This window comes from Heterodontus francisci, chromosome 27 (assembly GCF_036365525.1).
Source record: "Heterodontus francisci isolate sHetFra1 chromosome 27, sHetFra1.hap1, whole genome shotgun sequence".
Lineage (NCBI taxonomy): Eukaryota > Metazoa > Chordata > Chondrichthyes > Heterodontiformes > Heterodontidae > Heterodontus > Heterodontus francisci.
Window position 1 is genome coordinate 48,093,601 of NC_090397.1, and position 13,844 is coordinate 48,107,444.

The window sequence follows — 13,844 nt, forward strand, 5'->3', positions numbered from 1 at the left end:
GAAACCATATTTGAAGGGTTCAAACATAAAATTGTGGGGAAAATGGGCACTGATTTGGAAGGTAACAACACGTTCAAGGACGTTGGAGAGGTAAGGGAGGTTGGAGGTGGGGCTGTAGTTTGCAAGTACAGCAGGGCCAAGGGCAGTGCTCACTCTAGGCTACACAGCAGCCTGAAATTTCCCACGTAGGCTTTCGCTTTGAGATACCACATGTGCAATTACACAAAAAGATGGAAGGGGCCCACACTACAAAAAGAAATTAGAGGAAACGTGGTCAAGGGTGAGTATTTTGAGGAGGGGTGATGATGACAGATTTGAAGGGTTGGGTGGGGTGGGGAGACAGTACCTGAGGAGAGGGAACCATTAATAACATCACCTAACCTGGGGGCCAGGAAGCAAAGGTGGGTGGTCAGCAGTTTGGTGGGGATAGGATCGAGGGAGCAGGAGGTGGGTCTTGTGGACAAGGGAAGGATGGGAGGTCGGAGAGAAACTAGAGAGAGATGCATGTTCAGGGGGTAATCTCAGGAGGTTTAGCCTTTTGGGCTAGAAGGAGGGTGGGACGCAGCAGAGGCAGCTGAATGATGGATTCCATCTTTGTGACCAGGAACTTCATGAACTCCTTATACTTTGGAGATGAGGATTGATCCCATTGCCTCAGCACGCCCCCCCCAAACTTCTTTTGCAAGGATTCTGTCAGTGGTATGGGGAGGGGGGTCTCATGGCAAGGGCCGTCTCTAAGGGGCTGATGGTGAGGGAGGGCCTTACCAAGTATCTAACTGGTTTTCGCGAAGATGGAGCCTTGTGAGTTTGGCTTATGTTGTGTAATGCTGACTGATTTTTCAAATGGTCTCTTTCCTTTGAAGATATGGAGGTTCTGTACTGGCAACACATGAAGGAAAGACTCAGAGTACAAAGGAAACAGCAAAGGATGGTGAGTGTTTGGCTAGAGCCGTGAGTTAGTGGCACGAGGGAAAGGCCAAGGGATTATGGGAAACTCCTTGGGCTGTCTGAAAATCAATTTTCATTAAAAAAAAAAACCATGTGCGTACAAATCAAGGAATATTAACTACGGGAGTTCCCTGATTGGTTCCGGGTGGGAGCGAGTCATACAGCCAGAATGTTTGGTCTGTACTAAGTTATCTATTCTCAGATGGCAGTAAGGGGACTACAAATTTGACTTTACCCCTGAGAGGGAGAAATATCAGTCAGGGTTCCCGCTTCTGATCCATAGCCAGTGAACACTGCTGGAAATGGAAGGCTACTGAAAGATCATCTCCACTGGTTAGTGAATCAATAACAAGGGGCACCAATTGAGGATTATCACTGGTCAGTGAAAGAGTAACCAGGGCATAGATTGAGGATTATCATGAAGGTTTTCACACAAAGTTATTACACAAATGATTTACCACAAGGAGCTACTGAGGAAGAGACCAGGATATTTACAAAAAATTGCATCCATTTAAAGGGGAAATGATAAAGGATTTGAAAAAAAATGGGATGAGAGTGGACAGCTCCAGTTGGAGGGCTGGCACCAGCATGGGCATGATGGGCAGAATGGCCACCTGTGCTGTAAATTCTAATTCTATTTTAAGTGGAGTGTGGGGAATAATGAACTCTTGCTGTATTGTGGAGGAGATGACAGCCCAAATTGTTGTGTTAGGGTGTGACATGGCATGGAGTGTGTGTGGAGCTCTTAGGATGGTTGTCTATTGGAGCGTGGGGTGTGTGCGTGTCTTGGGGCATGGGGTGTGGAGATGCTGTAACCTGACGGAAAGGTGAATCCTGCCCTCGACTCTCAGATCTGAGACTGAGCGGGCAACAGTCTGATTTTGTGGGATATAAATGGCCAGTCAAGGTGGTTTGCATGCAGTGATTCTGAAGGGAAGTTAATGAATATGATGTCTGATTCCGGGGCTGTGTTCGCTGATGTATTCTGATTTGTGTCAGCACTCCTGCTGTTTGTGTATATGATTATGCTAATGAAGTCTTTCCTCCGCAGATTGCCCTGCGTGGGCGGGTAATAGAGGAGTTAGATATTGAAGCAGAAAACGTGGAAGAAGAATTAAATGACTTGCAGGAGCGAGCTGAAGACCATCTGGATTATGATGGAGTGGAAGGTAATGAAAGAGAAGGGATTTCACACATTCTACACTTGCTACATTGACAACCCCCAGAGATGGTTCCACTCCTGCAACAAATGCAGAAACTATTGCGAGCTGACCATTGATTACCTGTCTGCTGCTCCTCGGAGGTGTCACACCTAGATTCTGGCACTGGAGTGTCTCTCTCTCTCTCTCTCTCTCTCTCTCTCTTTCTTTGTGTCTCTCTCTGTCTCACAGTTTTGGTATCTCTGGCACTCTGCTACTAGTTCTGTTCTCTTGAAATGAAGTTCTAATGTGTGACTCTGACTGGAAGCTGTGCTTGGGGACAGTTCCCAAACTTCCATTCTGATGGTTTGAATTAAGGCAGCTGCTGTTTAAGCTCGACCAGCCTGTAAAGGTGGATTTCAATAGTTTTATGGAATAAATGGTAATGGAGTGTGTGCTAGAGTGTGCACCCCAATATGTGGCACTTGTACCTTCTGTGCCTTGATTCGGGCCCTATGACAGTTGTCTTTTTTCAAGACTGAGAAGGCCATGTTTCTGATCGTTCCTCATAACATGGCCGTCTGCTGCCAGGGATCAGTCAATGGTCCCATTTCTTGGCTTTAATAGCTTCCTTGTGCCTTGGTGACCAGAACAAGATGTGGTACATGAACTGAGAGTCAGACAAACCCTGGGTAGTTGAAGCAAGATTTCCTGCAACTTGTCATCTACTGTTTTGGCCGGATAGAATCTCTCAATGGCCCAGCACAGAAACAAGCCTTTTAGCCTATCAAATCCATGCCAGTGTTCTTGTATATGAGAGGCCCAGTCTAACCCTATGTCCCTTGAAATGAAAACAGAAAGTGCCGGAAATACTCAGCAGGTCTGGCAGCATCTGTGTCGAGAGAAACAGAGTTAACGTTTCAGTTCGGTGACCCTTCATCAGAACGGGCAAACGTTAGAAATGTAACAGTTTTTGAGCAAGTGAAAGGGGGAGGGGAAGAAGAACAACAAGGAAGGACTGATGGGATGGAGGGGGGAGAGAGTAGTGTGATGCCACCACCAAACACATCTTCCCCTCACATCCCCGTCGGCATTCCGAAGGAGCAGTTCCCTCCGCGACACTCTGGTCCATTCCTCCGTTACCCCAACAGCTCGTCCCTTTCCCACGGCACCTTCCCATGCAATCACAGGAGGTGTAATATCTGCCCCTTTACCTCCTCTCTCCTCCCCATCCAAGGTCCCAAACACTCCTTCCAGGTGAAGCAGCGATTGTACTTTCAATTTAGTATACTGTATTCGCTGCTCATAGTGCTGTCTCCTCTACATTGGGGAGACCAAACACAGATTGGGTGACCGCTTTGCAGAACACCTCTGCTCGGTCTGCAAGCATGATTCCGAGCTTCTGGTTGCTTGCCATTTTAATTTACTACCTTGTTCCCATGCCCACGTTTCTATCCTCGGCCTGCTGCAGTGTTCCAGTGAACATCACCGCAGGCTTGAGGAACAGTACCACATCTTCTGATTAGGCACTCTACAGCTTACTGAACTCAATATTGAGTTCAATAATTTCAGACCATGAGCCCCATGATTTTTTGTTGTTTTGATAATATATACATATGGTATTTTTAATTCTAACCATATGCTAGTCTTAAACTTATTTTTCATGTTTTTGCTTTTGTACAGAGCTGTTCATTATTCTGCCATTAGCACTCTCTCTTGACTCATGCTTTGTCTTTCACTACAACTATTTAGCACTGTATTTGCATTCTGTTCCATGACATCGCTGTCATTTAATCTCTTTCCCCCCCCACCCCCATCCTTTCACAGTCCTTCCTTCCTTGTTCTTTTTTTCCCCCCCACCTCCTCCCTTTGACTTGCTCCAATACTGTTACATTTCTAACGTTTGCCAGTTCTGATGAACGTTAACTCTGTTCCTCTCTACACAGATGCTGCCAGACCTGCTGAGTATTTCCGGCACTTTCTGTTCTCATTTCAGAGTTCCAGCATCCGCAGTATTTTGCTCTTATTCTTGTGCTCCCTTTACCTTGTAATCTACTTTTTCAAGAAACTATCTAATTCCTTTTTAACAGAATTATGGACTGGCAAAGAATTCCACATGTGAATGTGTGAAGAAATTCTCCCTAACCCTTGAATTGTTTTGAAATGATCTTTAATTTATACCCTCTTGTTACTATCTCGTGCAGCATTGGAGAACTCTTCATAATCCCAATTAACCATCTCAATGTTAGTGGGGAAAAGCCCTAACCCGTGTCTCTGTCAAGTAGCTCCTCATCTATGGCAATATCCCAGTGAATCTATTGCTTAGTATTTACAGCACAGAGACGGGCTATTTGGCCCAACAGGTCCATGCAGGTGTTTATACCTCATCCATGCCTTCTCCCACCCTCCTCCTTCTAACTGCATCCCAGTATATCCTTCTATTACCCTCATGTGCTTATCTAGCATCTCCTTAAATGCATCTGTGCTATCCGCCTCATTCACTCCCTGTGGTAGTGAGTTCTACATTCCAGCAAGTCTCAGAATAAAAAATCTAGTTTGCATCGTTCCCATTGTTCTTGTATCCTTCGTTATAATGAGGTGCCTAAAACTACACAACAATCCCAACTGTACCCTCACCAAGGCCTGGTACAAATTTAACATCACCTCTCTGCTTTATTCAAGGCACCTCTGCACTGCTCCATTTGAAAGCTCACCATTTAAACTGTATTTCTTGTTGCTTCCAAGATGTATTTCACATTTTCTCTTAAACTCTATCTGCCAGCCCGTCCTCAGTCCTTCTCAGATTTTGCAATTACCCCAATTTGCTATCATCAACATATTTCTATATTGCTTTCCCCCAATCCCTGCCGTCCACCTCCGTGTCCCCAGGGTGGGGAGATCAGGGTATACACAGGAACATGGGAATTTCTAGATGAAAAATGTCCATCTAGTGTACGTACTGTTGTGGGACAACTTGATCACGAGACGAGGAGACTCCGGTCCAGATTTTGATCATTTATTCAAGCGTATGCAGGGAGAGACCACCTCGGGCAGTCCGAGATAGTACTGATTTTACACTCCAAGATACAAATTTATATACTTTTCTTGTCACGTAATATGGTCAAACAATGGATGATTGATCATGCACTCTAATGAATACACAGTTCTAGTCTTATCAGTGCTCACACCAGATGTCTCCAGCCTGGGTTCTTTATCTCTTCGTTTCACATTATTCAAACATTCCACATTTTGCAGCCTGGGCCAATTTCAGCTTCAACATTCACTCCCTGACCTTGTCTTTTTCCCATTATAACTTAATTATATTCTGCTGAGCTGCCTTTCTAATTCACATTTTATGTCTACTTAACCTCTTCACCTACCACCCTGGTAGTCACATGATATGACGATAATGGAGTTTTTGACAAATCGTGACTATCAATCCATCAATTAGTCCACAACAGATCCAGACAGCAGGTGCAGAAATCCCTAGTGGTGAAGAAACTTGGGAACCTATCGGTCCAAGGTCACCTATTTCTCCCAAGCTTACTATACTCACCACATATCATGTCTCAGATCACTCTCATACTGTACCCCACAATGTTATTTTCTGAAAGAAATCTAATTTGCATTTGAATGAATCAATATCAACTGCTTCTATCTTCTCCTGAAGGAACCTGTTCTATAGATTGACCACTCAGAAATATTGTTTTCACAGATTAGTTTTTGAATTTACCCCTTTAAGCATAGGCCAAGTCCTCTGGTTCTTCAGCTCTGGACAAGGTGAAACAGTTTGTCATGTTTGACATTATCTAGGGCCTTTAGAATCCTAACAACAGCAATCATATCACTTCTCAGCCCAATTTACCTAAACTCTCCTTGTGTAAAGAATTAATATACTCTTGAACTGAACACTGGGAGAGTGTTATCCAGAGTAAAGGGGTAATATACCCTAGTCTCAGTTATACAATCCACTCTGTAATGTTGTGTGAGGGAGGAGGTGTGAAATGTACTGTATCTGTTACCTTTCACAGCAGGTCTCTGAATATTAATGTTTGTGGCAGAAAGTGCTGTCACTGAAAACATTTCAACAATGAATGGATGTTCTGTGTTTAATAAGAACAAAAAAAGGAGCAGGAGTTGGCCATTCGGCCCTTCAAGCATGGTTCCTTGACTAGGATCAGCCGTGTGTGTGCGTGCGTGTATGAGTGAGAGCAAGACTGGGATCAGATCAGTTGATGTATAAGGGTAGTGCCCAGACAGTACCTGCTGGTCCTGTTCAGCCTGATTATTCTGCAGGTAATCCTCTGACTGCACAATTACTACTTAATAATCCGCAGAGTGACACTCAGTCCACTTGTGGGGTTTTGGAGCAATCATTGCATATTTTGATGTTCACCATTTGTCGTATTTACATAATTCATTTGTGTAGGAGGTGGGATTAATTTCCTCTCCCACTCTGCCTCAGATAGGTGTCAGAAACAGAACTCCAATAATCTGCCAGGAGTCAGGTGCAAATCTGTTACTTGCTGGAATTCCAAATGCAAATTAGTTGCAGCGTGGGAGGAAAGTAAAAATCAGAAACACTCTCCAGTTACTGCTGGTTAGTGCTAGATACTGCCCTGAACTGGAATGGATGGGCTTCTTTAACTCTCTCGAGTACAAGAAAATCTGGGGAGTTAGAAGTTTTGAACTCTCTGATGAATTGAGGCTGTAATTGTCCATAGATTGTACTGCAGCGTCTCTCACACTGGGTGTCCAGCACCCGAGACCTGGGACAGACAAGACACTTCCCTTAAAGGTATGGAGCTGGCAATCCTGATTGGTCAAGTCCAGTCCATCACAAAGATACCCAGACCTGAATAATCCAGAAGTGGTTCTTGGTGCAGCACCAATATTCCCAGATTTAGATAATCCAGGAGTGATTCCTGGCATATGATGACTCACCTGATCTTATTTGGGAGGCTGCAGTTTAGGCAGATCGGCCTTGGGCGAGAGAGGGCAGCAATGGCCCTGTTGCTGATCACTGTCCAATTGCCCTGTGGACATGTGAACAATGATGGACAAGTAAAGATCATCTGGTCCATCCTTCCTGCCCCACACAATTGCGATACCCTGTGTATCACGATGTATACACTCCCCATCCTGCCAAAAACCATGTGATCTCCTGTGAGAAACGAAAAACTGTGGACACTGATCCCAGTGAGCGTTGGCGCTCACATTAGATGCTGTGATCACTTGAGAGTGGATGGAGGGTGTGGGGAGAGTGGATGTCTTCAATGATAAAAGCACAGCTGAGATGAATGATTGATAAAAGCTTCAATTGAAATAATTCTGACTGCATTCTTGTGCTAGAGAGCAGTGAATGGGAGCTGCTGCTTGTGGAATCGATCCCAATGGCAATGTTTTCTGGTCCAAGTCAGGTTGATTGATCCTGCGTCAAGTGACTTGAGATCCTGAGGTGAGCTTGGGTCATGAACTGATTATGAGCAAAGATTGAGTTCATCTGATCTCCGAAGATGAACTCCGCATTCCTGAGTAAAACATTGCGAGCAGCTGGAAAACCACAATAATTCTAATCTGTATTTCTTTTATTTTAGATGATTACGACATTGATTTGGGCCAAGAGGCTGCTGCAGCTCAGGACAATCACAGGCCCCCGAATCTGGGTAATACCCCTTTCCTCTAACTATGGGGAACCCTTACCCTGTAACTCTGGCTAACACCCACCCCTCCTCCGTAATTCTGGATAATCCTCTGTCCTCTCCCTCCTATAACTCTGGATAAACTTTCGTCCCGTACCTCCAGATCCCTGCTGCTTTTCAGTCCGTAACTGAAGTTTCCATCTGTAATTGCAGAGCCTCTTGGAGAAGCTGGATGTGTGAGTTATGAGGAGCTTGTCAGGAGGAATGTGGTATGTAAAGCTGTTGTTAATTAAATATCTCTGTCTTGTTTTAGCATCCTTTTTCTTTCGTCATTATATAGGAAAAGTTTAGTATTCTGCTGTATTTGAAATCTACGTCCCAGTCTAAATCAGTACAAATGTCTTGAGGATAGTCTGGTTTGGGTTCTGAACCAATACATGTTATGTGATCATGTGTTGATGTAGCCAAGAGATCTAATCTAGGAAGCCTTGACTAGTGATTCTGAGGGACTTGGAACTGCACAGAATGCTGGAATTTTCAGCAAGTGATGAGTTACAGTAGTGATGCACAGGATAGATTCAGTGCCTAAACATTTTAAAATTTATTCTTGAGATGAAGGCAAAACTGGAAAGGTTGGCATTTTTTGCCCAACCCTAGTTTCCCTGAAGGTGGTGGTGGTGGTGGACCTTACCCCAAACTGTAATTCATTGTAGCAGTTTGGTATAATTTAGTGGCTTGCTAGGCCACTTCAGAGGGCAGTTAAGGGACTCCTAGTTCTATACTTTACAAGGGGAACAGTGTTATCTATAGTAGTGGGATAATATATTCCTTACTGTAATGTACAAGAGCAGTGTTATTGGGAATAAGGGGGTAATATACCTCTTGCCTGTATACCTATGTCCTGTATATAGGGGCAGTGTTATTGGGAGTACAGGCATAATGTACTTACTATGTCCTATCTACAGGGGAACAGTTTATGGGGAGTATTGGCTGCTTTTGCTGTTCCAATTTTCTTACATATTCTATACATAAAGGCGAGCCTTATGTTGTACGCGAGGCCCGTGTTTACTCCAGTCCTGAATTCAAGGCAATTCTGCCTAGAGCGCTGATTGTTGGATTAAACTGTTCTGACATTGACACATTCTTGTATTCCAGGAGCTGTTTATCGCTAACTCCCAGCAGTATGCCCAGGAGACAGCTCTCTCCCTTCATGTGAGGGACTGGGAGGAAAAGATTGGCCCGAGACTGGAGGAACAAGTAAGAGTGATTTAATTGGACCTAATGTAGGGAGCAATATTCTGGGGGTTGTGATCATGACGGGAGACGCTTAGCATTTCTTACAGTCCAGACTGGAAATATTAGCCCACCTTCAGTCTGCTGCAGCTGCGTGTTTGCGGCATTTTCAGCTTTTATTTCGGATTTCCACTTGCTGCAGGTTTTCCTCTCTGAAATAAAAACACAAAGTGCTGGAAATACTCAATAGGTCAGGCAGCATCTGTGCAGAGAGAAGCAGAGTTAACGTTTAAGGTCTGTGACCTTTCCTCTCTGAAACTTGGTTCTGTTTTCCACTGTGGCTGTTTTTCAAAGGGCTGGCTGGAGGGTTGATAACTAGTAAGACAGAGGGGAGGATATCTACAAGAAATTAAACAAGCTTAAATATAAAGGAAACCGTAAAAGGAGATTATAGGACAGAGTAAACTAAAGGAGACCATAAATGGCCAGAGAATAAAGAGTTATAGAACAGTAATGTAAAAAGATGTTTAAAAATAACATGAGAGGAACTGCTATTAAAAATGAGTTTTAACTATAACAATGCATATAGTATCCATAATAAAACAGGGCAACTGAAGGCAACAATATGTTGCGAGGAGCCAGATCTTGTCTGAATTACTGAAACGTGGCTACAGAAAAATCAAAACTAGGAATTAAACATTGCAGGGATACCATTTTTTTTAAAAAGGGAAAAAGGAGAGATGGAATAGCTGTACTTATTAGAGATAACATAATGGCAGTACAAAAAGCGACACAGCCATCAATAAGACAGAAATAGAATCCTTGTGGATAGAGATAAAACATAGAAACATAGAAAATAGGAGCAGGAGTAGGCCATTTGGCCCTTTTGAGCCTGCTCCGCCATTCATTATGATCATGGCTGATCATCCAACTAAGTAGCCTGTTCCCGCTTTCGCCCCATACCAGTTGATCCCTTTAGACCCAAAACGTATATCTAACTCCTTCTTGAAAACATGCAATGTTTTGGCCTCAAATGTTTTCTGTGGTAGCGAATTCAACAGGCTCACCACTCTCTGGGTGAAGTAATTTCTCCTCATCTCGGTCCTGAAAGGTTTATCCCGTATCCTCAGACTATGACCCCTAGTTCTGGACTCCCCCACCATCGGGAACATCCTTCCTGCATCTACCCTGTCCAGTCCTGTTAGAATTTTATAGGTTTCTGAGATCCCCCCTCACTCTTCTGAACTTCAGCGAATATAATCCTAACCGACTCAATCTCTCCTCATACGTCAGTCCCGCCATCCCAGGAATCAGTCTGGTAAATCTTCGCTGCACTCCCTCTATAGCAAGAACATCCTTCCTCAGATAAGGAGACCAAAACTGCACACAATATTCCAGGTGTGGCCTCACCAAGACCCTGTATAATTGCAGCAAGACATCCCTGCTCTTGTACTCGAATTCTCTCACTATGAAGGCTAACATACCATTTGCCTTTTTTATTGCCTGTTGCACCCGCATGCTTACCTTCAGCGACTGGTGTACGAGAACACCCAGGTCTCACTGCATATTCCCCTCTCTCTCAGTTTATAGCAGTTCAGATAATAATCTGAGTTCCTGTTTTTGCTGCCAAAGTGGATAACCTCACATTTATCCACATTATACTGCATCTGCCATGCATTTACCCATTCACTTGTCCAAATCACCCTGAAGCCTTTTTGCATCCTCCTCACAATTCACCCTCTCACCCAGTTTTGTGTCATCTGCAAATTTGAAGATATTACATTTAGTTCCCTCATCTAAATCATTAATATATATTGTGAATAGCTGGGGTCCTAGCACCGATCCCTACGGTACCCCGCTAGTCACTGCCTGCCATTCGGAAAAAGACCCATTTATCCCTACTCTTTGTTTCCTGTCCGCCAACCAATTTTCTATGCATCACAATACACTACCCCCAATCCCATGCGCTTTAATTTTACATGCTAATCTCTTCGACTTTGTCGAAAGCCTTCTGAAGGTCCTAGTAAACCACATCCACTGGCTCCCCCTCATCAACTCTACTAGTTACATCCTCGAAGAATTCTAGTAGATTTATCAAGCATGATTTCCCTTTTCGTAAATCCATGCTGACTCTGCCCGATTCTACCACTGTTCTCCAAGTGCTCTGCTATAAAATCTTTGATAATGGACTCTAGAATTTTCCCCACTACAGACGTCAGGCTGACTGGTCTATAATTCCCTGCTTTCTCTCTACCTCCCTTTCTAAATAGTGGGATTACATTAGCTACCCTCCAATCTGTAGGAACTGTTCCAGAGTCTATAGAATCTTGAAAGATGACCACCAATGCATCCACTGTTTCTAGGACCACTTCCTTAAGTACTCTGGAATGCATACCATCAGGCCCTGGGGATTTATTGGCCTTCAATCCCATCAATTTCCCAAACACCATTTCTCTACTAATACTGATTTCCTTCAGTTCCTCTCTCTTACTAAACCCTGTGTTCCCCAACATTTCTGGTATGATATTTGTGTCCTCCTTTGTGAATACAGAATCAAAGTATGCATTTAGATTAGATTAGAGATACAGCACTGAAACAGGCCCTTCGGCCCACCGAGTCTGTGCCGAACATCAACCACCCATTTATACTAAGCCTACGCTAATCCCATATTCCTACCAAACATCCCCACCTGTCCCTATATTTCCCTACCACCTACCTATACTAGTGACAATTTATAATGGCCAATTTACCTATCAACCTGCAAGTCTTTTGGCTTGTGGGAGGAAACCGGAGCACCCGGAGAAAACCCACGCAGACACGGGGAGAACTTGCAAACTCCACACAGGCAGTACCCGGAATCGAACCTGGGTCCCTGGAGCTGTGAGGCTGCGGTGCTAGCCACTGCGCCGCCCTTAGTTGGTCAGCCATTTCTTTGTTCCCCATAATAAATTCCCCTGTTTCTGACTGTAAGGGACCTACATTTGTCTTCACCAATCTTTTTCTCTTCACATACCTATAGAAACTTTTACAGTCAGTTTTTATGTTCCCCGCAAGCTTGCTCTCGTACTCTATTTTCCCCTTCTTAATCAAACCCTTGGACCTCCTTTGCTGAATTCTAAACTGTTCCCAATCCACAGGTCTGTTGTTTTTCCTGGCAAATTTATATGCCTCTTCCTTGGATCTAATGCTATCTCTAATTTCCCTTGTAAGCCATGGTTTGGCTACCTTTCCCGTTTTACTTTTGCACCAGACAGGGATAAACAATTGTAGCTGTTCATCCATGCGCTCTTTAAATGTTTGCCATAACCTATCCACTGTCATCCCTTTAAGTAACGTTTCCCAATCCGTCATGGCCAACTCGCGCCTCACATCTTTTGTAGTTTCCTTTACTAAGATTCAGGACCCTTGTCTCAGAATCAACTACGTCACTCTCCATCTTGATGAAGAATTCTATCATATTATGGTCGCTCGTCCCCAAGGGGTCTCGTACCACTAGATTGTCAATTATTCCTCTCTAAATGCACAATACCCAGTCTAGAATGGCCTGTTCTCTAGTTGGTTCCTCAACGTATTGGTGTAGAAAACCATCCCGTATACACTCCAAGAATTCCTCCTCTATGGTATTGTGACTAATTTGATTTGCCCAATCTATATGCAGATTAAACTCACCCATAATTACAGATGTTCCTTTATCGCATGCATCTCTGATTTCCTGTTTAATGCCATTCCCAACATCACCACTACAGTTTGGAGGTCTATATACAACCCCCACTAACGTTTTTTGCCCCTTAGTGTTTCTCAGCTCTACCCATACAGATTCCACATCGTCAGAGCTAATATCTTTCCTCACGATTGCGTTAATCTCCTCTTTAACCAGCAATGCAACTCCACCGCCTTTTGCTCTTTGTCTGTCCTTCCTAAATACTGAATATCCCAGGATGTTCATTTCCCATCCCTGGTCACCTTGCAGCCGTGTCTCCGTAATCCTGAATATATCATACCCGTTTACATCTATTTGCGCGATTAAATCATCCACTTTATTGCGAATGCTCCGTGCGTTAAGGCACAATGCCTTAAAGCTTGTCTTTTTAACATTACTTGTCCCCTTCCCACTATTTTTCACTGTGGCCCTGTTTGATTCTGGCCCTTGATTTCTCTGCCTATCACTTTTCTTATTCCCCTTACTGTCTTTAGTTCTTGTCTTTGATCCCCCCTCCTCTGACTCCTTGCAAAGGTTCCCATCCCCCTGCCATTTTAGTTTAAACCCTTCCCAACCACTCTAGCAAATACTCCCCCGAGGACATCAGTCCCAGTCCTGCCCAGGTGTAACCCGTCCAGTTTGTGCTGGCCCATAGATAATAAAGGATTAATCACACTAGTCGGGGTAATCTACAGACCACAGTGGAAGGGAACTAGAGGAAGAAACATAAACAAATCAGGGAAATTCGTTTTTTTTTAAATCATGGAGGATTTCTATTACCCTGAAATTATTTGGCTAGAAGCGATAGGTAAAGGGGAATGGAGTTCCTACAATGAGTGCATGACTCCTTTCTAACCCAGTGTGTAAGAAGCCCAACGAGGGAGGATTCAGTACTGCATTTAACATCTGCTGAACCAGAGCAGATAGAATTAGAAGTCGGGGACCAGCTAGGCAATAGTGACCACGATATATGTTACGTTGTAAGATCATAATTGAGAAGGGCATAACCATGAAAAATCACTGAGTCAACTGACTTTCTTTTTGGCTTTATGTTGCATCATCTTGGAGTTTACAGTTGATTTAATATTGCATTTACGTAAGTGCACATGGTTTAAATTTCATTTGGTAATTACAACACATCATGATACAGATAAAATAATCATATTGTACAGGATGCTACAG

The 13,844-nt window shown here is 43.7% G+C and overlaps 1 protein-coding gene across 1 annotated transcript in view; it reads left to right on the forward strand.

The window, feature by feature from the left end:
• Positions 1-13,844, forward strand: part of ncaph2 (non-SMC condensin II complex, subunit H2) — a 45,777-nt gene that overhangs the window by 20,666 nt on the left and 11,267 nt on the right. Inside the window, exons 14-18 of the mRNA XM_068059308.1 lie at positions 864-931; positions 2,000-2,117; positions 7,685-7,753; positions 7,943-7,998; positions 8,885-8,986. Of these exons, the coding sequence (XP_067915409.1) occupies positions 864-931; positions 2,000-2,117; positions 7,685-7,753; positions 7,943-7,998; positions 8,885-8,986 (413 nt within the window). The remainder of the gene's footprint in view (positions 1-863; positions 932-1,999; positions 2,118-7,684; positions 7,754-7,942; positions 7,999-8,884; positions 8,987-13,844) is intronic.